Below are 26,457 nucleotides of genomic sequence, written 5' to 3' on the forward strand. Positions count from 1 at the left end.
TGTGCTCTGAGCACCTGGGGAAGCAGGTAGTGGGGTTTTATATATAACCTGCATCATAAATCGTAATCAGGCGGAGAGGACTGTGGACTGTGGCCCCCGTGTATGGATTGGTGTGTGTGTGTGTGTGTGTGTGTGTGATGACTGATAGATTGCTTGTTATTATATTATTACACTGCTGAGCCAAGAACATGTGATCAACTGTAGGGCTAATTAATACATCTTTACACTCAAGTGCAAAAGTTTTCACCCCCCTCATCACTTTCTGCCTGGACAACAGGAAGCCCAGGCCTCTGTAACGAGCTTTAATCACACAGCAAGACTCCAAAGTCATATCAAATACCTTCTAAATTTTCTCTCAGTGATTTTATTTATTTATTTTGTTATTATGTGAATGATATAAGGATTTATGGGGGGGGGTGCACTCTACACTTCTGCAGCACTATATATTATCGTACACAGAGCCATCCTTTTTTATAATCAGGAGGTTTATTGGGTTTAGGGAAAGGTTTATGTTTAATATACACACGTGTGTTATCTGACCCTAATGCTGGATATCTAATCAAGCATCAGACGCTCACACGAACTTCTCAGACAAACATCTGGTCATTTATTTATCTTTACTTTTTTATTTACTAATTATTTCAGATTTGTTTTTCTGTTCCTCTATTTTCAGGCTTTGTCTGTTTTTTGTTGGTTATTTTCATTGGGTTATTAATTAAACAGGATGAAGTGATGATGATGATGATGTGATGATGATGGTGATGATGATGGTGAGGCTGATGATGGTGATGATGATGATGATGGTGAGGGTTATGGTGATGATGGTGATGATGATGGTGATTTTTGATGACTTTTTTATCTCTTGTGCAGCAATAAAGTGTCCACAACAGGAAAGGTACACCGATCAGGCATAACATTATGACCAGTGAGAGGTGAAGTGAGTAACACTGATGATCTCCTCATCATGGCACCTGTTAGTGGGTGGGATATATTAGGCAGCAAGTCAACATTTTGTCCTCAAAGTTGATGTGATAGAAGCAGGAAAAATGGACAAGAGTAAGGATTTGAGCGAGTTTGACCAAGGGCCAAAATGTGATGGTGGATAGACCACTGGATCAGAGCATCTCCAAAACTGCGGCTCTTGTGGGGTGTTCCCGGTCTGCAGTGGTCAGTATCTATCAAAAGTGGTCCAAGGAAGGAACAGTGGTGAACCGGTGACAGGGTCATGGGCAGTCAAGGCCCATTGAAGCATGTTGGGAGTGAGGCTGGCCCGTGTGATCCGATCCAACAGACGAGCTACTGTTGCTCAAATTGCTGAGAAAGGTTCTGATAGAAAGGGGTCGGAATGAACAGTGTAGGACGGGTCAGGGCCGTTTTGGCGACCAACACAATATTAGGCAGGTGGTCATAATGTTATAGCTGATCGATGTATACAGTAATAAATAATGATAGAATAAATAATAGAATAATATAACCATCACACATTTCATCACTATATATACACTATATTGCCAAAAGTATTTGCTCACCTGCCTTGACTCGCATATGAACTTAAGTGACATCCCATTCCTAATCCATAGGGTTCAATATGACATCGGTCCACCCTTTGCAGCTATAACAGCTTCAACTCTTCTGGGAAGGCTGTCCACAAGGTTTAGGAGTGTGTTTATGGGAATTTTTGACCATTCTTCCAGAAGCGCATTTGTGAGGTCACACACTGATGTTGGACGAGAAGGCCTGGCTCTCAGTCTCCGCTCTAATTCATCCCAAAGGTGTTCTATCGGGTTGAGGTCAGGACTCTGTGCAGGCCAGTCAAGTTCATCCACACCAGACTCTGTCATCCATGTCTTTATGGACCTTGCTTTGGTCACTGGTGCACAGTCATGTTGGAAGAGGAAGGGGCCAGCTCCACACTGTTCCCACAAAGTTGGGAGCATGGAATTGTCCAAAATGTCTTGGTATGCTGAAGCATTCAGAGTTCCTTTCACTGGAACTAAGGGGCCAAGCCCAGCTCCTGAAAAACAACCCCACACCATAATCCTCCCTCCACCAAACTTTACACTTGGCACAATGCAGTCAGACAAGTACCGTTCTCCTGGCAACCGCCAAACCCAGACTCGTCCATCAGATTGCCAGATGGAGAAGCGCGATTCATCACTCCAGAGAACGCGTCTCCACTGCTCTAGAGTCCAGTGGCGGCGTGCTTTACACCACTGCATCTGACGCTTTGCATTGCACTTGGTGATGTATGGCTTGGATGCAGCTGCTCGATCATGGAAACCCATTCCATGAAGCTCTCTGCGCACTGTTCTTCAGCTAATCTGAAGGCCACATGAAGTTTGGAGGTCTGTAGCGATTCACTCTGCAGAAAGTTGGTGACCTCTTCGCACTATGCGCCTCAGCATCCGCTGACCCCGCTCCGTCAGTTTACGTGGCCTACCACGTGGCTGAGTTGCTGTCGTTCCCAAACACTTCCACGTTCTTATAATACAGCTGACAGTTGACTGTGGAATATTTAGGAGCGAGGAAATTTCACGACTGGATTTGTTGCACAGGTGGCATCCTATCACAGTTCCACGCTGGAATTCACTGAGCTCCTGAGAGCGACCCATTCTTTCACAAATGTCTGTAAAAACAGTCTGCATGCCTAGGTGCTTGATTTTATACACCTGTGGCCATGGAAGTGATTGGAACACCTGATTCTGATTATTTGGATGGGTGAGCGAATACTTTTGGCAATATAGTGTATATATATATTTGATAAAGAGAGACACGAATGTCGTCGAATCATTTCATTTTTATTAAAAAGAAAAAGGCATCGAAATCATTAATATATTACAGAACTGTTAAATAAAACAATACAAAAACCAAACGCGGAAAAAAAAGACATTGAACCTGACGGAGGAATAAAAAGAGACCGCGGCGCGTCTCGTCTCCCTTTTTGGCAAGAGATTTATGAATAAAAGGCTAAAATAAGACTCATTCAGGCGTATTGCACAGATCAGCGTTCACTCCTTCGCTTCGCTCTTCATGCTGTTTTGGGAAAATAATCAACGCCACACCGGTGTTATATGTATACATATATATATATTCCTTATTCGAGTGTAAAAGATTCCCAAAATTCCACATTTTGGAAAACCTGATTGCTGTTTAAAGGCGAAAAATAGATTTTGGAGCAAATATTTGACATTTCTTTCACTTCATTCCTTCTCCAAAACCATTAAGGCTCGTTATTTCCTCTCGTCCCCGCCCCTCCATCCTCTTATTCAAGGTCACATGGAGGAGGCGGAGCTAGGTAATCCGTGGAGGGTGGAGCCACCGGGGCTGCCACTAATGACCTTAAAGATGTGCAGCGAGTCAGAGAGCGAGCTCTTCGTACCGTCTTCCAGCGGAGAGATCTGAGAAAAAAGAAAAAGACCCGAAGATAAGTTTAGAACTTGTTTGTTAGATTAAAAATAATAATTATTATTATTTCTTACAAAAGGCTTTAAAAAATTTTTACCATCCGATCTGCAGAGGTGAGCAAAAAAAAGTGAGAGAGTGAAAGTTAAAAACGTTCTCGATAAAGAACAGTCCAGATCATAGAGAGGACTGGTGTGTGTGTGTGATAGAGAGAGAGAGAGAGAGAGAGGCAGAAGGTGGAAGAGGGAGGGAGAGAAGAAGAGACAGACAGACAGAAGACGAAAGTGAGAGAGACAGATGAGGAGAGAGAGACAGATGATTAAGAGAGAAAGGGAGACAGATGGGGAGAGCGTGAGAGAGACAGAAGGCGGAAAGAGAGAGAAGGATAGAGAGAGAGAGACAGAAGGCAGAGTGAGTAGTTAGAGCTGAAGCGCTTAAACGTTCTTGATAAAACAATCCAGATCATAGAGAGGACTGGTGTGTGTGTGTGTGTGTGTGTGTATACCTGCTCGTGCATGATAAGCGACAGCTCTCTGGTCAGGTCTCTGTAGCTGGCCTTCATCTCATCGTGATACTCCTGCTGATCCTCCTTTATCAGTCTCTCGTTCACGCTCAGAGCCTGACCACAAGCCTCCACAAACTGCCTACACACACACACACACACACACAGCTTTATTATTTACATGCAGACTATGTGACTCGGTCATGTTGGTGATTTTCCTCTTCCAGAGAAAAATACCCCTGAGGTCATTAAACAGAGTTGTGTAAGAAAGCCAACGTCCACTCTTGTACCTGAAGACCTCTTTAAGCTGCTTGACCTTGTTGTCAGGGTATTTTTTGGCGCAGGCGTCATCGAGGAACGCTCTCGCGTAAGCAAGTGGTCCTGCGTTTACCTGATGAGAGAAACGAGGCTGTAGTACCTTCACAGTGTGTGTGTGTGTGTGTGTGTGTGTATAAAACACACCTGCACACTGACGCTGCCCTGCAGTTTGAGCTGTAGACGGATCATGTCCACCTCGGCGGCCGCACACAGAGCTTTCAGCTCGGTCACTTTCACACTCATCTCATCAATGGCCACTTCTATAGGACTGAGATCTGTGTGGTGCTGATACATCACCGCTATACGCTTCTTCACATACGGGAAACACTGAGTAGCTGAGAGAGAGAGAGAGACAGACAGACAGTAAAGAAAGAAAGGGAGACAGATGGTGGAGAGAGAGAGAAGAAGAGGGAGAGAGACAGATTAAGAGAGAGACACAGAAGGTGAAGAGAAATACAGAAGGATAGAGAGAGACACAAGATGGAAAGAGAGAGAGATGAAGAGAGAGAGACACAGAAGGTGGAGAGAACGACAGAAGGAAAGAGAGAATGAGAGACAGATGAGGAGAGAGAGAGACAGATGGGGAGAGAGAGAGATTAGGAGGAAAAATGACACAAAGGGAAAAATAAAGGAGGAAGAGAGAGACAGAAAAACGGAGAAACACAAAAGGGGATAGAGAAGGAGACAGAAAGAGAGAGAAGGAGTGGGAAAAGAAGAGGAGAGAGAGAGAGGATGAGGGAGATGGAGAGACAAAAGGAGAGAGAGAGAGAGAGAGAGAGAGAGAGAGGAGTAAAAAGATGTTAGAAAAGCAGGCTCTGCTGTGATTGGTCCAAAGTCGTGTCACTTATTTAGTGACATCATTAACTGAGCTTGCATGTAGCCCCGCCCCTAAATCATTTCTGTACAGAAATACTGAGAAGCTTTGTATTTAAATTGAATAAATGTGTTAAAAGTTTTGACGAAAATCCTGAGATCTGTGTAATGAGAATCATCAGGAAGCTGAAAAACCCAACAAACTTCTGCTCATAAAACCCGAGTCTCTTTACGTCTGAACGATCGACGCGGCCTTGTAGAGGATTTTTTTACAGAGCACTTATATAATATTTAGTAGACTTTATTATGTAATAATAATGTAATAATCACCTCTGGCTCACTTATTAGGGATACATTTAAATGTGAATGTGGAGTGAATGAATCTGATATCGTTATTTCAGGTGACGACGTCTGTCTTTAAAACCCTGGCAGTCCTGAGAGTCTGAGGGATATAAAGTACACCATGTGCTGCTTATCATCCTGGACTATTGCACTTCCGGTTAAATCCAGGCGTATGGACGTGTACATAAGGAGCTGATAACATCTGTATGATGGCTGGACATAAACAGTCCGATTTAAACCAACCTGTGTTCACATTTTAATAATAATAATCAAAATAAATAAATAAACATGACGAATGCAGCGATCTTCTCTCTGTAGAACTCATTTTGCTCAGATATTTTTAGCGTGATGACGCTGACGTCCATGCTACACGTCTATACACAATCATCGTGTCCTAATCCTCAGAGATAAGCACAGCTGGAAGCACCGCCAGCTGATTAAGTGTGTGATTAGTTATCAGCACATGTGATACCCAGAGAAAAGTTCAGGGACGTTGAAAGAAAGTAATCTGATGAAATGAAATATAAAAAAGAAAGGGATGGATCACAAAAAAAAACGTTTTAACCCTTTCTACGACACACTAAGTGAGTGCGTTTGGTCCGAAATGCTGGTGGCCAGGGGTAGGTGCTGTGCAGGTAAACCTCACTCCCCTGAACTCAAGAGGCTGACGCTAGTGGCTGCAGCCTTTAGCCGCCTTGTTAGAGCACCCACCTCCCATGCTGGAGACCCGGGTTCGAGACCCGCTTGGAGCAGTTGAATGTAGGGTTACGTTGGTGCCGTGACCCGGATGGGTGTGAGGTTTAGGGGGGTGAGTGTAACGGAGGTCAGGAGTAGGTGCTTTGCAGGTAAACCCCACTCCCTGATCTCAAGAGGCAAACTAGCACCTGACGCTAGTGCCTACAGTCTTTAGCCACCTTGTTAGAGCACCCACCTCCCATGTCAGAGACCCGGGTTTGAGACACACTCTGAGCGAGTGCAAGTAGGACCCTGGCAGGGGGTTACACTGGAGAACCGAATGGATCCTGAAAGGTCTGGGTTTTACGAGCGATGAGTAAATAAATCTCACTGGTGAGGACGGTCCTGCGCTTGCACTGCTCGTCCACGCCGCCGTGTCTCTTGCCGCACTCGGTGAACGGCGTCTCGAAGACAAAACGCCGGATGTTGTGGTTCCTCTCAAAGTCGGTGCGTCTCTCCTCCAGCTCCTTGTCCTCTAGATATGGGGTCACGTGGGTCACCTGGATGTAGGCAAACTTGGCCTCCAGGTCTTTAGGATTCACCTGAGCGACAAAAGTAAACCTTATAGCTAGATTTATTCCTCTCAGAATAAATCAGATAAAACGTATAAAAGGATAAGGCCACTGTGGGGGTCGATTAGGATTTATATATATATATATATATATATTTGTGATGCAGCTTAGTTGAGGGTTTTGTGCTTTTTGTTTGCTTTTTTGTGGAAAACGACTTGAATAAGCAATTTTAGTCTCTTGTACGGTGGCTGAGAAGTGAAAAACAAAATAACACATCAGAAAACAGAGAGAGAGAGAGAGATGAGAAGAGAGACAGACAGATGGTGAAGAAAGACAGACAGACAGAAGGAGAGAGAGAGACAGAGGTAGAGAGAGAGAGAGATGGTGAAGAAAGACAGACAGACAGACAGAATTAGAGAGAGGCAGAAGGTGAGGGAAAACAATAACAACTCTGAAAACACAAGGAGAAATCAGACAAAGTGGAAAAGGTAGGTATAGTTTGTGAATTGAATTCTTCCATCTGATTGGATGAGACATCTGTCACTCAGGATATACAGGAAGTCCAGCAGGCTGCAGCAGCACCATCTGTCTCTCTCACTCTTTCCCTCTCTCTCTTTCCCCTACCTATTGTTTCTCTCTCCCTTTCTGTCTGTCTGTCTGTCTTTCTTCACCATATGTCTCTCCCTCACCTTCTGTCTCTCTCTCTCTCTCCTTCTGTCTGTCTGTCTTTTTTCATCATCTGTCTCTCTCTCCTCATCTCTCTCTCTCTGTCTCTCTCCCTCCTTCTGTCTGTCTTTCTTCACTATCTCTCTTTCTCTCCTCATCTGTCTGTCTGTCTGTCTTTCTTCACCATATGTCTCTCCCTCACCTTCTGTCTGTCTCTCTCTCCTCATCTGTCTCTGTCTCTCTCTCTCTCTCTCTCTCTCTGATTTGTTATTGTGTTTGTTGTGAACTTCTTGGCCACCGTACTTTAATAAAGTAAAACGCAGTAATAAGAGGTGAATTGATGTGGAATAAAAAAGTTCAGCGCATGATTTTAAGGGACGATTGATGAACTTCGGTGAGGTCACAGTACAACTGGTGATCATTTTCCTACAGCAGCATGACACACACAGTGGTCATGACACTGGTCAGTTCTGCTATCCATCAAAACTATTCTGGATTTGACTGAAATTTAAATATCGACAGTAAATAACATGGATCTTAAAAGAAAAAGAAAGTGTAATATTTGCAGGAACTATCTTGAAGTTTTAAAGGATGTACTGAACGTGATTATGGATAAATCTCACGGCTTCACACGCTACCGGTGTCCGATCTCACCTTGCCGGAGTCCTGGATCATTTTGACGTTCTCCGGGCCGAACTTGTCGGAGTAGAGCTTGAGCAGACGCTGCGAGATCTCAGACAGAGGCGTGAACTTGGGTTCCTTATAGATATACTCCTTCCCATCTTCGTCCTCAAAGAAACCCTAGACATGAAGGTTTGACTGGGGTTTGGTCAGTGGCTCTGCAGCTGGATCAGAGCCGTGACACGCCAAGCCGAAGCTGAGGAACTTAACTAATCAGACCAAACTGTGGATGATATCTAGTTTGAGGTTTTTTGGATGTTTTTTTATCACAGATGAGTTTTTTTGATGTAACCATCTGGTGTGAGATCGGCTAAAGCGTCGGCGTGGTGTGTCAGAGCTCTTACACATCAAAATCCAAGCAAGTCTGCACATGGACATGCTGAAAGCTGAGTTCGTTCACATTAAAACACGGAAACGAACAGCGGAGATCTTTCTGCTCGAGCTGTGGGTTAAAGAAGAAATCAGACTGAACTCCGACTAAAATTTCATCATCCTGACCTAGAATAAAATGTTCTTCTGTGACTTTAAACTCTTCCTTTCGAGTCAGGTTCCTCTTAAGGTTTCTCCCTTATGTCTTCTCAGGGAGTTTTCCTCACCACCCTCACCTCCAGCTTGTTTAGAATTGTATAATTTATATCCTGCATTTAAATGTTTCTGTATATCGGCTTTGCAAAGAAAAAACGGATTGAAATTGATTGGAATTGAATTGAAGTCTGAGAGCGCAGGGAAAATCTGAGGTTTAGTTTTGTGAACTGGAAGTTTAATAGAAAAACCTAAAGGAAAATGTGCAAACATCATAAAAATTTGACACAGTAGAACCTCTGGACACGAACATCTCCAAGTACATACAAATTAGGTTACGTTAAAACAATTTGCTCCGACGTACGACCATCTTTCGGAGAAAAATCTATGATATAAGAAATAATTTAAATAAAATGTAAAAGTGTAATATAAAATATAAAAAGTAAAATTTAAATAAATATGTAAAACTATAATATAAAATATAAGAAATAATTTAAATAAAATGTAAAACTATAATATAAAATATAAGAAATAATTTAAATAAAAATAAAAACTATGATATAAAATATAAAAAATAACATTTAAATAAAAATATAAAACTATAATATAAAATATATGAAATAAAATTTAAATAAAATGTAAAACTAGAATCTAAAAATATGAGAAATACACCAGAAAAAAAAGAAGAATCTAAAATTAAAAGAATATCAATTATAAATAAAGTAATATAATACAAAGTATAACATAAAATATATCAAATCAATTATACAATATATATAAAAAATGAGAAATATAGAATAAAAATATACAACAGAGTAGATATGATCAGTCTTCGGACTTTTGCACTCTGAGGTTCTACTGTATTCCGTATAGTCGCACAGTTTCAATGACAAGATGCTAAAACGCTCGTAAGACGCTTGTGTAAAATCCATGTAAATATTTTCCGTAAGCAGCTGCTGTTGACATCATTTCTAATAAAAACATCTATGCTAAAAAAAAAATAAAAACAGAAGTATTTTCAGACTTGTTGTACTCGAATGACTGTGACATCATCAGATGCTTTTGTGATGTCATATTACATGGATTCGTTTTCCAGGAACATTTCAGGCTGTAGAATGAATTTTCAGGGGTTTAAAATAAAACTCCGCTCGAGATCATCATGAAATTGATGTACAACCCATCTTGAATTGTTTGATCTAACACTTGTTGGTTTCCCAGCACCACCCACAGGTTCTCGCCACGTTCCCGGAAAAGCGTCTGGTTTATGGTGGGCTGCGTGTGCAGCGGGTCGCACCGACCTCGCGCTTCTGTCTCTCCGTCCTGCATTATGCACCGTGCCGAGCTTTCAGAAGCACTAATGGGGATTAAAGAGGGCACTTTCGCTATATACATAACCGCTCTGGACTCGACTGACGGCAGCTGAGTGATTTCATGGATCATAAAACATAAAGCATTATTACCTCCTGGGCGGGAGAGCGCACATGCTAAAGGGGAGAGAGTTTTTTCCTGTTTTTTAAAGTCGAGACAACTGGAAATACAAACGAGTCAGCTGGCATCATGAGCTATGAAAGACATCAGCACAATGAGAAGCGTTATTGATTAATATTATTAAATAAAGTGCACAAAGATTAGCTGCTCTTATTAGCACTGAATGGTCACACACACACACACACACACACACAGAGAAGCAGCAGCACTGCAGCACCACTTACCGCAGCCTTATGGAAAGAAAAGAGAAAGCAGAAAAGATTATCGGATTAAACCCCAAAAAACACGCAAAACCTTTCAGATCATTCACACGAGCTTTTAATCAAGCAGCCATGCAACCAAGTCTAAAAAAAAACACTGCATGAAACATTGCGCTTCTGCAGCTGATTTTTTCCCTCATGCATGACTTGTTAATGTTAGATTAAAAAACTAAAACAACATCCCAAATAGACAGTTATTTTTTAAGAAAAATGTCATACCTGCCCAAAAAACGCCACTCTGAAGAAGGTTCCCAGGAGCCTTTTCCCAGAATGCATCACTTCTATGACTTTGGTGTAAGCCCGGTGTAACATGTCGTAGAGGTGAGCCAGTTTCTGCAGGAAGACAAGCGGAGGATTAAAACCCAGAGCTCTAACGGTGGTGTGATCGTGTTTCTGTAACGTGTCTGATGTTGATGGAAGGAGTCTCCAGTTCTAGAGCTTTGTAACAGTCAAAAATCACAGTGATGTATCAGTGATGTGGTTTAGGAGGAATAAGACACATGCTGTTTCTAGGAAAATATTCATTACTAATATTAATTATTTATACACTGATCAGGCAGTTTTGGAGATGCTCTGATCCAGTGGTCTATTCGCCATCACAATTTCGCCCTTATGGTCAAACTCACTCAAATCCTTACGCTTGTCCATTTTTCCTGCTTCTAACATCAACTTTGAGGACAAAATGTTGACTTGCTGCCTAATATATCCCACCCACTAACAGGTACCATGATGATGAGATCATCAGTCTTATTCACTTCACCTCTCAGAGCGGTCATAATGTTATGCCTGATCGGTGTATGATTTTAGTGGCTTTTTGTGGGTCATTTGTGTGAAATGACCCCCCCCACCCCAGGTGATGTTAATATGTACGTCAGGTTCATATGCGGTCAAATATGTTTTAAAGACACGCCAGGATGCGCACATTAACCGTGATCTAAGTTCTTCAGATTGTCTTGGATTACAATTTATTATTTTTAACATCCAGAGAGCTTAAGTGAAGAGGGGTGTGTGTGTGTGTGTGTTCACCTCAAAATCCCTGCGCTGTTCGTAAATAGGGATGATGAGTTTGTAGATGTCGGAGATGAGCTCGTAGCGTTCGGCTTTCCACAAGCCTTCAGCACACTCCTCTAACAACTCCATCAAAACCTCCTGAAAATCAATGCACACAAACATCCCGACCTTTCAGCAGCGCTAATGTCAAAAGTGCAACATTCACTAGGGATGTGGGAGGATGAGAGGAACACTGAGCTCTCATCATCATCATCATCAGCATCTCATCATCATTTGGTGAATAGTAGGGAAAGACAGTTATTTATACTAGCAGGTAGTGTTATGGAGACACAGAAAGTGCTATAGAGGCATATGAAGTGCTATGGAGACACAGCAAGTGCTATGGAGGCATAAGAAGTGTTATAGACACATAAGAAGTGCTCTGGAGACACAGCAAGTGCTATAGAGGCATAAGAAGTGCTATGGAGGCACAGGAAGTGCTATAGAGGCATATGAAGTGCTATGGAGACACAGCAAGTGCTATGGAGGCATAAGAAGTGTTATAGACGCATAAGAAGTGCTATAGAGGCATAAGAAGTGCTATGGAGGCACAGGAAGTGCTATAGAGGCACAGAAAGTGCTATAGAGGCACAGAAAGTGCTATAGAGGCATAAGAAGTGCTATAAAGGCACAGGAAGTGCTATAGAGGCACAGAAAGTGCTATAGAGGCACAGAAAGTGCTATAGAGGCATAAGAAGTGCTATGGAGGCACAGGAAGTGCTATGGAGGCACAGAAAGTGCTATAGAGGCATATGAAGTGCTATGGAGACACAGCAAGTGCTATGGAGGCATAAGAAGTGTTATAGATGCATAAGAAGTGCTATAGAGGCATAAGAAGTGCTATGGAGGCACAGAAAGTGCTATAGAGGCACAGAAAGTGCTATAAAGGCACAGGAAGTGCTATAAAGGCACAGGAAGTGCTATAGAGGCATAAGAAGTGCTATGGAGACACAGCAAGTGCTATAGAGGCATAAGGAGTGCTATAGAGGCACAGGAAGTGCGAGGCATAAGAAGTGCTTTAGAGGCATAAGAAGTGCTATAGAGGCACAGAAAGTACTAGAACTGAGCAAATCACATTGAGCGAGTTATACAACATCCTGATGATTTTGGAGAACAGTCACGCTAGGCTGCGGTATTAGCGTGTTAGCAGGGGGCGGAGTCAAGGGCTATGATAGAGTGTCTATAAAATGACTGACAGTATGGAACTGTAAACAAAAACGTGTTTCACCCGTAACATGGTGTAACAAAGAGGTTTTATCAGACATGTAAAACTTCCCCCTGAGCTCACGGCATTTTCATCACAATTTTCACATTTATTTATAATATTAACTTATAAAACTAAATGGGCCATTACAACTCTTCTTCCCAGTAAACAGGCTTAATGGGACATTTTCATTCAGTATAAATAGATGTATGATGTTCAGGCTCTGTTGGAGAACCTTCCACTGGATTTTACTGCTTGAAGATCAAATCTGAGCTGGTTTTTAGATGAACCAGCACTGAACAAGAACTTTTCTACGTAGTCTAAGAACAGAAGTACATCTGAAACACTATAAGGTCCTGAAAAACTCCCGAGTGTCTACTTTTATATGAGCTTCATATGAACCAGCACTGTTTAGAGCTCAGTGTTGATCTAAAGTCTCTCAAGTTTCATAAATCGACAGGGCGGTGATAGCTCAAGTGGTTAAGACTCTGAGCCATTGACCAGAAGATCTGGAAAGCACTGCCAAGCTGCCACTGTTGGGCCCTTGAGCTGACCCTGTGCTCTGACCCTGTGCTCTGACCCCTAAACCCTAAACCCACCCTGCTCCAGGGGCGCTGTATCATGGCTGACCCTGTGCTCTGACCCCTAAACCCTAAACCCACCCTGCTCCAGGGGCGCTGTATCATGGCTGACCCTGTGCTCTGACCCCTAAACCCTAAACCCACCCTGCTCCAGGGGCGCTGTATCATGGCTGACCCTGTGCTCTGACCCCTAAACCCACCCTGCTCCAGGGGCGCTGTATCATGGCTGACCCTGTGCTCTGACCCCTAAACCCTAAACCCACCCTGCTCCAGGGGCGCTGTATCATGGCTGACCCTGTGCTCTGACCCCAAGGATCCTCCAGGATGGGATATGTGAAGAAAGAATGTTCACTGTGCAGTAATGTATATGTGACAAATAAAGACTTAACAGCAGATTTCAGATCACGTGCCACGTCACGGTGCGGATCGATCAATTAAACGTGACTTGAATGAAAATAACAAGAAGACGAACGTTTGTGTGAAGGCGAAGTGCAGGATAAGATAAGCTCACATCTACATGCTGCGTCATCAGTGCTGCATTTCTCCTCCTCCGTCAGAGTTAAAGGCCTTGAATGTTCGCAGAGATAAGATAAGAAACCTCAGGGAACATTTCCTATGAAGCGATCGAGGATTAAACCGCCGAGTCGTTAATTAATCTCATCTCAATAACACTTCAGTGTCTCGGGCACGCCCCCCTAGCCAGACCAGCCAGACCCCTGACCGCAAGTCCTGCATCCCCTAAACCACCATTAATTAATCTCGTCTCAATAATTCTTCACAGAGCTGTGAATAGGAGTCACGGACACGCCCCCCAGCCCCTCCCCCGGCCAGACCCTTGACCTCGTTAAAGTGCACGTCCTGCATCCCCACGTCCTCCAACATGGCCGCCTCCTCACTGATGTTGGGGGTGATGATGCTGAACGCCGAGCAGCCCTCATGGAACATTCCTGAGATGAAAAGTCGATCAGAGGACAATCACATGCTTGAAAATAAAATCTCCAAAGCAATCTTAAGTGAGTTATAAAAAATGTATATCAGGTTTCATGAGCGCTATCAGAGTTTTTATGATCATGTTTAATAACAGGGCTATTGAAAACACACACACACACACACACGTTAGATATGAAGACAACTTTACAGGAGAAAACACTTAGAAGTGTCCTTTCAGGACGACAACATAATGTTCGTGTGTGTGTGTGCACGTGTGTGTGTGTGCACGTGTGTGTGGGGGGGGCACGTATGTCCATTAGATCTGCTATCAGCCTGACATAAATCGCACGTCTTATCAGAAGATTTTGCAGAATTCCACATTGATGTCTGGAGACGACCCTTGTACATGAGAAAGTGTGTGTGTGTGAGAGAGAGAGAGAGAGAGAGAGAGAGAGAGGAGAGAAAATGAGAGAGAGAAAGTGAGAGATAAGATAAACAGAGAGAGAGAGAGAGAGTGAGTGAGTGAGAGAGAGAGAGAGAGAGAGAGAGAGAGAGAAGGTGAGAAAGAGAGAGAGAAGGTGAGGAAGAGGGGGGGGGTAGAAATAGAGAGGGGGGAGAAAACAAGACAGAGAGAGAATGAGAGAGAGAATGAGAGAGAGAGAGAGAGAGAGAGAGAGGAATGTATTTACAATCATTTTCTTATCTTTTGCCATCATTTATGTTAATGATTAAAAACATATTACATTACTTCATATGTGATTAAATAAAAGAAAATAATTCTAATAATAATAATTAAAATTTAAATAAAAAACAAACTATTTACATTTATTTAACTTATTTTATATCTTGAAAATATTTAAATGATTACAAAAAAAGAAATAAATATTTTAATAATTAATCAAACAATAAGACTTGATATATTGTTTCCAGAACATTCCATAAAGTCGTATACTTAATAATAATTCCAGTAAATAATTGATCTGATTTACTGTCACTGTTTTATAACTCCAATCAAACTCCCCAAAGTCTGAGTCTTATCAACGTCCCATTCATGTTTATTACCATAGAGAGAGAGAGAGAGAGAGAGAGAGAGAGAGACTGTGTGTGTGTGTGTGTGATGAATCATCGAAGCGGTTGATCCTTTCTTAATTTTTATACATTATAAAGTAAAGTTAGTCTTATTTTTAATGCTCTTTAATGTATTATTCAAGGAATAATACAAATGACAACAACAAGAACAAGAACAACAACAACAATAATACTACTACTACTACTACTACTAATAATAATAATAATAATAATAATAATAATAATAATAGAGTAAAAAAAAAACAGACATCAAAAATTTCCCTTGCATCAATTTAGGAAAAAAATTCTGACTAAAGCACTCACCTTTCCTCTTCAGGTACTCAGCCACCAGTGCAGCGACATGCACGTAACACATCGCCGCCTGCAAACAAACAAACAAACAAACAAACAAACAAACGAATAAGCAGTGCTCACTGATGAACAGAAAGATCATCAGCAGTAATATAGCAGTTGGATTATTATAGATGTAAAAAATAGGTGTGTGTGTGTGTGTGTGTGTGTGTGTGTGACCTCGGACAGGTCTCCGTTCTTCACGTGGATTTTGGCCATGCTGTCCAGCCAGGTCTTGCGCAGCTCCGGTGTGCTGGTGTAGGACTTGGCTAGACTGTACTGCAGGTCCACCAACATCTCCGGATCCTTCTCGTGCTCCTTCATCTGCTCCGTGGCCATCAGAACCGTCCGGATCCGCTTAGTCAGGTCCTTCACGTCAGACGGGAATGCTGTGTGCTGAGAGAGAGAGAGTGAGAGAGAGAGAGAGAGAGAGGTGTCATATACCCAGATATAATATAATATATGTGATAAAAACATTTCTCATAAATCTAATAGATAAATCTGAAGGGGGGGGGGCACAAACTTTTGCACTCACATTATTATCCCATTAAGGGACGATCGAAACACTCTTAAATCTCTATTTATAACAGACTAGAAAAAAAACACCTTGTTTTATTTGGAATGATGAATGGTTATAATGCCTCATAAGTTCTTTATTCACCTTCATGTTCTTGTCACTGTTGGCGCAGTTGTTAATAACAGACAGCGACTGCTGGAATCGAGTCCCTCCGATCCCAACCACGTCTGCTATCAGCTGACTGACCGCTATAACCACCTGCAGGACACAGTGAAGAAGGGTTACGAAGGGATGACAGTGTGCACTATAAGACTGACATAACCTGTCGTAAACACGTCACCGGCATGGAGGATTCCAGACATGACCACGGTTTGTGAAGGTTAAGGTAATTAAAGCTGACATAATGTGCAAATGTGTGTAAGTGTGTGTATAAGTGTGTAAGTGTGAAAAGGTGTGTAAAGGTGTGTATAGGTGTGTGTAGAGGTGTGTATAGGTGTGTGTAAGTGTGTATACTTGTGTATAGGTGTGTGTAGATGTGTGTAGATGTATGTAAATGTGTGTAAGTGTGTATAGGTGTGTTTAGATGTGTGTGTGTATAGTTGTGTATAGGTGTGTGTAGATGTGTGTAGATGTATGTAAATGTGTGTAAGAGTGTATAGGTATGTTTAGATGTGTGTAAGTGTGTATAGTTGTGTATAGGTGTGTGTAGATGTGTGTAGATGTATGTAAATGTGTGTAAGAGTGTATAGGTATGTTTAGATGTGTGTAAGTGTGTATAGTTGTGTATAGGTGTGTGTAGATGTGTGTAGATGTATGTAAATGTGTGTAAGAGTGTATAGGTATGTTTAGATGTGTGTAAGTGTGTATAGTTGTGTATAGGTGTGTGTAGATGTATGTAAATGTGTGTAAGTGTGTATAGGTTTCGTAATTAACTGTCTTTATATAATGACATTCGATATGAAATGTTATAATAGCGTATAGCATCTTATGACCAGTTACAGCTACCAAGCGCCACCTAATGACGTTTCTCCTGTGGGCGTGGCTTATTCTGATTTATACTGATACTACTATTGCGTGTTCCCGCCTCTTGCCTGTAGGTGCGTGCGGACGAAGGACTTCCTTTCTGTGTAGTCAAAGTTGCTCTTCATGAGGAAGTAGAGCAGGTGCGCCGCGTCGCTCCGGATCGAACTCAGCTTGGAGTTACAGCACTTCAGGATCTCGTAACAGAGCCAGGCGCACAGGTCGGCCCGGCCATCAAAGAACGTACTCGGGAACTGGGAGGAAGAGGAAGGAGATGGGTTCGAGGGCGTGGCAGGAAGTGAGAAACACTGATGTATGAGGTTTATTTATTATAACACACCTTGTGTATGAAGGCACGCAGTGAGGTGAAGATGTGCTTCAGAGCCATCTCCGACTGAGGGATCTGCAGGAAGCACAAGTGGACCTGGAACACCTTCTTCATCAGCGGGTTGTGTCCCAAATCAGCACAGAGCTGCGTCTGGACACAAGCAGAGACTTTTTAATACAGAGACTTCACACTGCATCACCTGGTACAGTATATAATTAACATCATGTACATTCTAATTAGTACATGTACATATACTAATTAGCATTATGTACACTATAATTAGCATTAGTATATAATTATCTAAAGGTTGTACCTTAAAGCCCATGATGAAGATGCTGAGAGTGTCCAGTACGGTCAGACACACTTCAGTGGAAATGTTGGCCTCCAACAAACACGCGTCATTATCAACATGTCCATACGCTGTGGAAGAAATCACAGAATGTGATATGTGTGTGTATGTGTGTAAGTGTGTATAGGTGTGTGTAGGTGTGTGTAAGTGTGTATAGGTGTGTGTGTGTAAGTGTGTGTAGGTATGTGTATGTGTGTGTAAGTGTGTGTAAGTGTGTGTAAGTGTGTATAGGTGTGTGTAAGTGTGTATAGGTGTGTGTAAGTGTGTATAGGTGTGTGTGTGTGTGTGTAAGTGTGTGTAGGTATGTGTATGTGTGTGTAAGTGTGTGTAAGTGTGTGTAAGTGTGTATAGGTGTGTGTAAGTGTGTATAGGTGTGTGTAGGTGTGTGTAAGTGTGTGTAGGTATGTGTATGTGTGTGTAAGTGTGTATAAGTGTGTGTAAGTGTGTATAGGTGTGTGTAAGTGTGTATAGGTGTGTGTATGTGTGTGTAAGTGTGTATAGGTGTGTGTAAGTGTGTGTAAGTGTGTGTAAGTGTGTATAGGTGTGTGTAAGTGTGTGTAAGTGTGTATAGGTGTGTGTATGTGTGTGTAAGTGTGTATAGGTGTGTGTAAGTGTGTATAGGTGTGTGTAAGTGTGTATAGGTGTGTGTAGGTGTGTGTAAGTGTGTATAGGTGTGTGTAAGTGTGTGTAAGTGTGTGTAGGTATGTGTAGGTGTGTGTAGATGTGTGTAAGTGTGTATAGGTGTGTGTAAGTGTGTGTAAGTGTGTATAGGTGTGTGTAAGTGTGTATAGGTGTGTGTAAGTGTGTATAGGTGTGTGTAAGTGTGTGTAAGTGTGTATAGGTGTGTGTAGGTGTGTGTAAGTGTGTGTAAGTGTGTATAGGTGTGTGTAAGTGTGTGTAAGTGTGTATAGGTGTGTAGGTGTGTGTAGGTGTGTGTAAGTGTGTGTAAGTGTGTGTAAGTGTGTATAGGTGTGTAGGTGTGTGTAAGTGTGTATAGGTGTGTGTAGGTGTGTGTAAGTGTGTGTAGGTGTGTGTAAGTGTGTGTAAGTGTGTATAGGTGTGTGTAAGTGTGTGTAGGTATGTGTAGGTGTGTGTATAGGTGTGTGTAGGTGTGTGTAAGTGTGAACCATCGCGCCACTGCTCACACTCATGTAGTGTGTACAATTGTGTTTTTTTTTCAAGATGTCCTCTTACTGTGGTTAAAGGTGTGTGCGCTCTCCGTGGTGCTGAGCTGGTGCAGGCGCGAGTGTAAGATCCCTGCTCTGTTACGAGACACAGGAAGGGTCAGTGACCTCCTCTCTGGAGTCATAAACACCACGCCCTCCTGGTTCCTAGAAAACAGAAAATTAAAATACACTGAGAAAAGTTTGTGAAAAGACTGAATGACACAGCACTCGAAACACACACACACACACACCACTACAATTTCACATGTTTTTGATTAGATCCACCGGTGGCACACACACAGCAGGACACTCGGAGACACGTCTCAACGTTAACTAAACTACTCTCAACATAGCTGTGTATATGTGTGTTTGTGTGTGTATGTGTGTATAGGTGTGTGTACACGTCTCTATGTGTGTGGAAGTGTGTATAATTGTGTATAGGTGTATATATGGGTATATAGGTGTGTATGTGTGTATAAGTGTGTGTGTGTAAAGGTGTGTGTGTGTGTGTGTGTGTGTGAAGGAAGTGTTTCAGGCTTTTCTGTAGACATGAGCCACTAATCTGAGCTAAAGTACAGAGCTGTAGTGCTGAAGACACGGGATTTCTTCAAATGATTTGGACTGACAACAAACCAACAAAAACAAACACACAAAAACGTTCTGCTCCCTGGACTGCTGACCGATGAACGAATAAGAATCAGAAGGTCGTTTTCAGCCCTTAATGACCCTCACTTTCACACTTAACGAGTTTTGGTTTGTTTAATTTTAAGATTGTTTAATTAATTAGTGAATTAAATTTCACTCTAATTTGGACTCCTGGAAAGCAGAAAACACCAGAGTGAGGATGTCAGGGTTAAAAACCAAGAGTGAGCACAATGAAGTGAAGAGAAACCACACACACACACACACACACACACACACACACACACACACACACACACACACACAACGCAGCAGTTGTGAGGCTTTAAACGGTGTGTTTGATGGTAAATGGCGGGTTAACGTGCAGCAACACTCAGCTCTTACCCCATGCAGGGACACCAGGAGGTTACAGGCAGCTATGACTAACTTTGTTCTCGCCAGCCAAGAACACACACATACACACACACACACACAGTGATAGAGTCATTCAGGTGTGTCAAAGTGTCACTCAGCAATGCTAATGTCTATAAGTCTGTGTGAGTTTGTATAGGGATGTGTAAGTGTGTGTAAGTGTGTATAAGTGTATATAAGTGTGTGAGTGTATATAAGTGTGTGTAAGGTTTATAAGTGTGTATAAGTGTGTAAGTGTGTTCAAGTGTGTATAGGTGTCTATAAGCATGGGTATGTGTATACGTGTGTAAGTGTGTATAGGTGTGTGTACATGTGTGTGTAAGTGTGTATAGGTATGTATACATGTGTGTAAGTGTATGTAAGTGTATGAGTGTGTATAGGTGTGTGTACATGTGTGTAAGTGTACATGAGTGTAAGTGTTGTATAGGTGTGCGTATGTGTGTGTGTGTAAATGTGTATAGGTGTGTGTACGTGTGTAAGTGTATATAAGTGTGTGTGAGTGTGTATGTGTGTGTACGTGTGTGTAAGTGTACATGAGTGTAAGTGTGTATAGGTGTGCGTATGTGTGTGTGTAAATGTATATAGTTGTGTGTAAATGTGTGTAAGTGTGTATAGGTGTGTGTAAGTGTGTATAGGTATGTATACATGTGTGTAAGTGTATATAAGTGTGTGTGAGTGTGTATAGGTGTGTGTACATGTCTGTAAGTGTACATGTGTGTAAGTGTGTATAGGTGTGTGTACATGTGTGTAAATGTATATAGGTGTGCGTATGTGTGTGTGTAAATGTGTATCGGTGTGTGTAAATGTATATAGGTGTGTGTAAATGTGTGTAAGTGTGTATAGGTGTGTGTAAGTGTAAATGTGTGTAAGTGCGTATAGGTGTGTGTATGTGTGTTAATAGGTGTGTGTATGGGTGTGTATAGGTGTGTTTATGGGTGTGTGTAAACGTGTATAAGTGTGTATAGGTGTGTGTAAGTGTGTGTATAGATGTGTGTGTGTGTACATGTGTATAGGTGTGTATGTGCTGTGTTTATATACACTATACAGAGCGTACCTGCTTATAAACCTCTTGCCCATGTATCTGAACTGATGGAGACACACTCTGAGACAGAAAAGAGAAAAACAACACACTTCAGTCATGTTTCATCGCTCGTGTCATGACGTCATTACACACTCTGAGACAGAAAAGAGAAAAGTTTCTGAGCGCTCGACTCTGACTCACTCGATCAGAGTGAAGAAGTCCATCAGCTCAGACGGAGTCGCCTTGTTCCAGTATGTGAATAACGCATCTGAGGAAGAAGAAGGAGACGTTAAACACAGCATTTCAAAAAAAAAAAACAGTATTCAGATCTGTGTGTGTGTGTGTGTTCTTACCCTCAGACATGCTCTTCAGTACATGCAAAAAACACATCAGCAGATTCCTGATTTCCTCTCGGTCCAGTTTGTCACCTCGCAGAACCGAGCTCCCAAGACCAGCCCCTGACTGGGTCAATTAAAAATACACACACACACACACACACACACACACAATTAAAATCTATTTTAATGCCACCTGAAAGCTCACCTCATTAGTTCAGGAAGTGATTTCACTACAAAAACCACTGCAAAACAAATGCCCAGGCAACACACACACACACACACACACACAATTACAACCTATTTAATGCCACCTGAATGCTCACCTCATTACATCATAGTTTAGAAAGTGATTTCAAGATAAAAACCAATGTTCAGGCAACACACACACACACACACACACACACACACTCCCCAGAAGGGGACACTCAGTAAGATCTACTTGTATGGATTGGTCAGTGATGTGTGTGTTGCTGTCAAAGACACTGGAAGTCGATAGAAGCGAAAAATCCATGGTGAAGCGTTTGGCTGCTCTGCAATTGGGGGCGGAGTCTTCCGGCTCCAGAGGGAGGGGCAGCACCATGAGGGTGTGTCTACGAGTGAACCTCTCCCTCTGCTGATTGTTCAGAGTTCAGACGAGCGGCAGCATTAGGTGTAAATGTGGTGTAAATTAAAACTGACTCTGAAAGGAAGAAGGAACGTGAGGGAGAACCGAGACGTACCTTCTCCCCAGAGCCGATCTTCTCGCTGTTCTTCTCGGTGAAGCTGCTTCCAGAGTCAGTGCTGAGCAGAGAGCCGCGTGAGTCGGCATGACGCACGGCATTGATGTTGGGGGTGGAGGTGTGGGGTGTGGCTGTGGAGAGAGACGACTTCTCAGACATCGTATCGCTTTTCTGGAGTCATGGCTGGTTTATTTCACCTAAACCATAACAACGCTCTGACCAGCCCAAGTATCAGATAACTGACCCGCTCTTTAGGTCTGACGTGGTGCAGGAAGTGATAATTCACTCACCGGTTCCTGAAATGACCCCAAACACATCCTTATGAAGACTGCTGTCAAGTTTATAAGAGGATGCAGTGGGGATGATGGACAGAGGATCCTCCTTCATGCTCTGGAAGGAGGAATGCAGTTTTAAAAAAGGGAACACGCTTAAAAGAATTTGGTCAATCCTGCTCACTCCTGAGGATAATCTGACCAATCCTGCTAACCTCTGTAGATCCTACTCACTCCACAAAGCTAATCTGACCAATCTGGCTCATTCATGTAGATAATCTGACCAATTCTGCCAAATCCTGATGAAAACCTGACCAATCCTGTTCACTTCTGTAGATAATCTGATCAATCCTGCTCACTCCAGAAAATATTCTGACCAATCCTGCTTGATTTAGAAGCTAATCTGACCAATCCTGTTCACTTCTATAGATAATCTGACTAATCCTGCTCATTCCTGAAGATAATCTGACCAATGCTGCTTGATCTAGAAGATAATCTGACCAATCCTGCTCATTCATGTAAATAATCTGACCAATCCTGCTCACTCATGTAGATAATCTGACCAATCCTCCTCACTCATGGATGGCCGTTCCAAAGTGTTTGATCTAATGTTAGATCAAACTGTGATAACACACCTGACTGGTCCACATCTCCCTGACATTCAGTCTGTGAACGTTCTCCTGAAGGATTCCAAACAGGGGCAGGTAGAGGGTGGCTAGCCTGGACTGCTGACACTGAAACACACACACAGAGGTCAAGCTGTATAATATCATACATCAGCTCTGTCAGGTCAGTGAGGTTCAGCAATCCAACCTTTGAGGCATAGCGATCGTCAAAGGTGTGTTTGATCATCAGACTCTTCAGAACATTTATGGCGATCTGCTGGATCTCTCGAAACTCCTGCACGGCTCCGCTGACCTCCCGCAGCAGAAGTCCAACCAGGAAGTGATTCCTGCAGAAGTCATCGGTCAGCGAGTAGTCGAGCTGCAGGTCTGCGAGGAGACGAACGAGAGTGTGTCTGATTTAATTAAGTCAATCTAATGTATTTTGAAGTAAAACGTCTAGAATTTTCTAGATTGAGGATAATGTTTTTTCCACACTGCAAGAAATAGGAAATTGAACTACACTATATTGCCAAAAGTTTTGGGACGTCTGCCTTTACATGCACATGAATGTAATATGGAGTTGTCCCGCCCCTTTGCAGCTATAACAGCTTCAACTCTTCTGGGAAGGCTTTCCACAAGGTTTAGGAGTGTGTTTATGGGAATTTTTGACCATTCCTTTAAAAGAAGCGCATTTGTGAGGTCAGGCACTGATGCTGGATGAGAAGGTCTGGCTCTCAGTCTCCGCTCTAATTCATCCCAAAGGTGTTCTATGGGGTTGAGGTCAGGATTCTGTGAAGTTCCTCCACACCAAACTCACTCATCCATGTCTTTATGGACCTTGCTTTGGTCACTGGTGTGTAGTCATGTTGGAACAGGAAGGGGTCATCCCCAAACTGTTCCCACAAAGAGCATGAAATTGTCCAAAATGTCTTGGTATGAAGCTGATGATTCAATGATTTGGAGGTGTGTCCCAAAACTTTTGCCAATATAGTGTAATTATAGACTGGACATTATACAGACATTATATTTTTGCCCTAAGTGTCTTTACAGTACAAGACAGAGGCATGGAGGCAGACAGAAAGGAACTGGCTTTGAGGATAATCTAATCTAACCTCAGAAATCCGATTACCGTCTCAGCAAACTGAGGGCTTTAGAGTGATCCTCTGATATTAGAGTCAAAGCGTTCAAACCCTGAAGCGCATGATACCTTGAAAGCGCATGAGCCTTCCCTTTCCAAACGGCATGGGCAGGTTGAGAGGGATGAAGTGCTCGTGGTTACACACCACCCTGAGAAACGCAAACTTAAACTCGTACAGCGTCTGCAGGAGACACACGGGACAAATTAAGTCCAAAAAACAACAACAGAGCTAAAAAAATTGCAATCAATTGCTATGGTATAGCATTACAATAAATCCCTACAGTTGACTACAGAGAAATAAACATGTTGCCATGGTAACAATAACCCGGTGTCATCAGGATGCTGATTAGTTTCCTATAACAGCATAACACAGGGTTTATTCCTGTATTATGATGCTGTATTATCATTATATTAGTGTATATCTATTTATACTGTACCTTGGGATCTCCAGGCATGAAGCAGTTGACATAGTTGTTGATCTGCTTGAAGACGAATCCGCGATCCATAAACGTGAAACAGCGCTGTTTAATAAATAATAATAAAAAAAGTCAAATATATGAGAGAAATGGGTTTCAGTCACCTTGTCCACTAAGATCAAACATCTAAACCACAGTGTTTTAGCACCTTGATGAAGACGGCCAGGCTGTGGTTGGCGTTGCGGGCAGCGTCCAGATTGTCTTTGTACTTCTGAGTGATGTGAGGCATTAGCATGTTGACCAGAGTCTCGACAGCATGGTGGAAGGATGCAGTGAAGCGCTGGTTCCTCGACAGCTGAGGAACACCAGATACACAATGTAGTACCACAGAGATAAAAGGAATTAAAACTGGGAATTTGTAATGAGGGAACTGGACAGAACACTCACTTTCACTTTGCCGGTTTCTATTAAATGCTGGGCCATGGACTTCACTAAGACCTCAAAGAAGTACCAGGAGTACTGAAACACACACACACACACACAACACATATAAATCTGACTCACAAATCAAACTTTAGTTTGTAGTTTCCCATTTCAAAAATCTTCCAATTACAAAAGGTTAATGTCAAGGATGAGGCAGAGTTATGGGTAGAGTTAGGGGCGGGGTTTTATGGGTAGGGATGGGGTGTGGTTTTTGTTAGCTATAGGGAGAGTTATGTGTAGGGTTATGGTAGGAGTTATAATTAGAGATAGGTAGAGTTATGTGCGGGGTTAGGGGAAGGAGTTATAATTAGAGTTGGGTGAAGTTATGTGTAGGGTTATGGGAGGGGTTATAATTACAGATGGGTAGAGTTATGTGTAGGGTTGGGGAGTGGTTGTAATTATAGATGGGCGGGGTTATGTGTAGGGTTAGGGGAGTGGTTATAATTATAGATGGGCAAGGTTATGGGTAGGGATGAGGAGAGGTTATAATTAGAGATGGGTGGAGTTATGGTTAGGTTTAGGGGAGGGTTATATGTAGAGTTGGGCGGGCTACAGGTAGAGTTAGGGGTGGGGTTATAATTAGAGATAAGTGAAGTTATGTGGAGGGTTACAGGAGGGGTTATAATTAAAGATGGGCAGAGTTATGTGGAGGGTTAGGGGAGGGGTTATAATTAGAGATGGGTATGGGTATGGTTATAGGGCAGATTCTGTGGTCTGTAACTCTTTTCATAACTAGACTGTGAGAGAAAGGTTGATGACAGCATTAGAACATGTCATCATTAGCACTCGTGTACATGTGATGAACGGAGGACACCTTGAGGAGTTTGTTGCTGGTGAGGAAATCAGTTGAAGGCTTTAAGATGGACGTCATGGCTCGGGCCAGTTCCTCGTGTATCGTCTTCCCGTGTAACGCTGAGAAAGTTTCTGTTTTAAACACATACTGAACAAACAAAATCACACATACTGCTGAGAAATCCAGCGTGTTATCAAATACTGGACTGGATTCTTCAGAACACACTTTTACCTTGACATAAGATCTGAGGTAGTGTTCGAGACCTTCCTCATGACACTGAGCTACGATGTGCACCATCACCCTGCAGGCACACACACAAAAACACACACACTTAACATGCACACACACACATACTGTATATATTTAAAACATATATAAAATTAACCAGCAATAAATTGTTAGCACAAACTGTGGAGTGACTTCCTGTCATGTAATGGATCTCCCACCTGGTGGTGTTCATCACTACTTCCTCGTGACTCGTGGTGGTCAGGACACGCACCAGCTGATTCAGGATGGTCGGCAGGAACTTAATCATCACGTGACCCTCCATGGCATGGAGACTCTGACAAAGCGTGAAAGAAATGTTCTCAGGGAATGATTATGTTTTTTAAAATCCTAGCTCATTCCAATAAAATGGAAAAGGACTGTAACGACTTCACCAGAAAAACATCTCTCACCTTGAGGTACTTGACCAAATCTCCTTCTGTGGCCTGAGATGATCCAGACTCCATCTTCTGGCAGTGATAGAAAAAGTTATGAAGATGTTGATCCTAAATGGAGAACGACAAATGGTTAAAGTGGGCGGAGCTCCAGC

The 26,457-nt window shown here is 42.4% G+C and overlaps 1 protein-coding gene across 5 annotated transcripts in view; it reads right to left on the reverse strand.

The window, feature by feature from the left end:
- Positions 1 to 2,782: 2,782 nt before the first annotated feature.
- The window catches only part of dock9b (dedicator of cytokinesis 9b), a 44,718-nt gene continuing 21,043 nt past the window's right edge, over positions 2,783 to 26,457 (reverse strand). For 3 of the 5 annotated variants that reach the window (XM_058402130.1, XM_058402129.1, XM_058402131.1), the window contains exons 23-53: positions 26,321 to 26,413; positions 26,090 to 26,205; positions 25,875 to 25,944; positions 25,665 to 25,790; positions 24,815 to 24,886; positions 24,576 to 24,722; positions 24,389 to 24,472; positions 24,021 to 24,132; positions 23,022 to 23,200; positions 22,844 to 22,942; positions 22,227 to 22,326; positions 21,937 to 22,067; positions 21,233 to 21,341; positions 21,081 to 21,147; positions 20,913 to 20,960; positions 18,834 to 18,970; positions 17,604 to 17,710; positions 17,303 to 17,440; positions 17,034 to 17,216; positions 16,087 to 16,200; positions 15,606 to 15,821; positions 15,399 to 15,456; positions 13,917 to 14,023; positions 11,268 to 11,390; positions 10,461 to 10,574; positions 7,945 to 8,091; positions 6,444 to 6,654; positions 4,367 to 4,557; positions 4,195 to 4,295; positions 3,908 to 4,046; positions 2,783 to 3,398 (exon numbers count right to left, since the gene is read on the reverse strand). In XM_058402130.1, coding sequence (XP_058258113.1) covers positions 3,273 to 3,398; positions 3,908 to 4,046; positions 4,195 to 4,295; positions 4,367 to 4,557; positions 6,444 to 6,654; positions 7,945 to 8,091; positions 10,461 to 10,574; positions 11,268 to 11,390; positions 13,917 to 14,023; positions 15,399 to 15,456; positions 15,606 to 15,821; positions 16,087 to 16,200; positions 17,034 to 17,216; positions 17,303 to 17,440; positions 17,604 to 17,710; positions 18,834 to 18,970; positions 20,913 to 20,960; positions 21,081 to 21,147; positions 21,233 to 21,341; positions 21,937 to 22,067; positions 22,227 to 22,326; positions 22,844 to 22,942; positions 23,022 to 23,200; positions 24,021 to 24,132; positions 24,389 to 24,472; positions 24,576 to 24,722; positions 24,815 to 24,886; positions 25,665 to 25,790; positions 25,875 to 25,944; positions 26,090 to 26,205; positions 26,321 to 26,413 — 3,765 coding nt within the window. In that variant the 3' untranslated portion in view covers positions 2,783 to 3,272. Of the gene's footprint in view, positions 3,399 to 3,907; positions 4,047 to 4,194; positions 4,296 to 4,366; positions 4,558 to 6,443; positions 6,655 to 6,685; positions 6,873 to 7,944; positions 8,092 to 10,460; positions 10,575 to 11,267; positions 11,391 to 13,916; positions 14,024 to 15,398; positions 15,457 to 15,605; positions 15,822 to 16,086; positions 16,201 to 17,033; positions 17,217 to 17,302; positions 17,441 to 17,603; positions 17,711 to 18,833; positions 18,971 to 20,912; positions 20,961 to 21,080; positions 21,148 to 21,232; positions 21,342 to 21,936; positions 22,068 to 22,226; positions 22,327 to 22,843; positions 22,943 to 23,021; positions 23,201 to 24,020; positions 24,133 to 24,388; positions 24,473 to 24,575; positions 24,723 to 24,814; positions 24,887 to 25,664; positions 25,791 to 25,874; positions 25,945 to 26,089; positions 26,206 to 26,320; positions 26,414 to 26,457 lie in introns of those variants that run through there. The other 2 variants (XM_058402133.1, XM_058402132.1) reach the window with 2 other exon arrangements.

Source organism: Hemibagrus wyckioides, linkage group LG11 (assembly GCF_019097595.1).
Source record: "Hemibagrus wyckioides isolate EC202008001 linkage group LG11, SWU_Hwy_1.0, whole genome shotgun sequence".
In the NCBI taxonomy this organism is placed as follows: Eukaryota; Metazoa; Chordata; class Actinopteri; order Siluriformes; family Bagridae; genus Hemibagrus; species Hemibagrus wyckioides.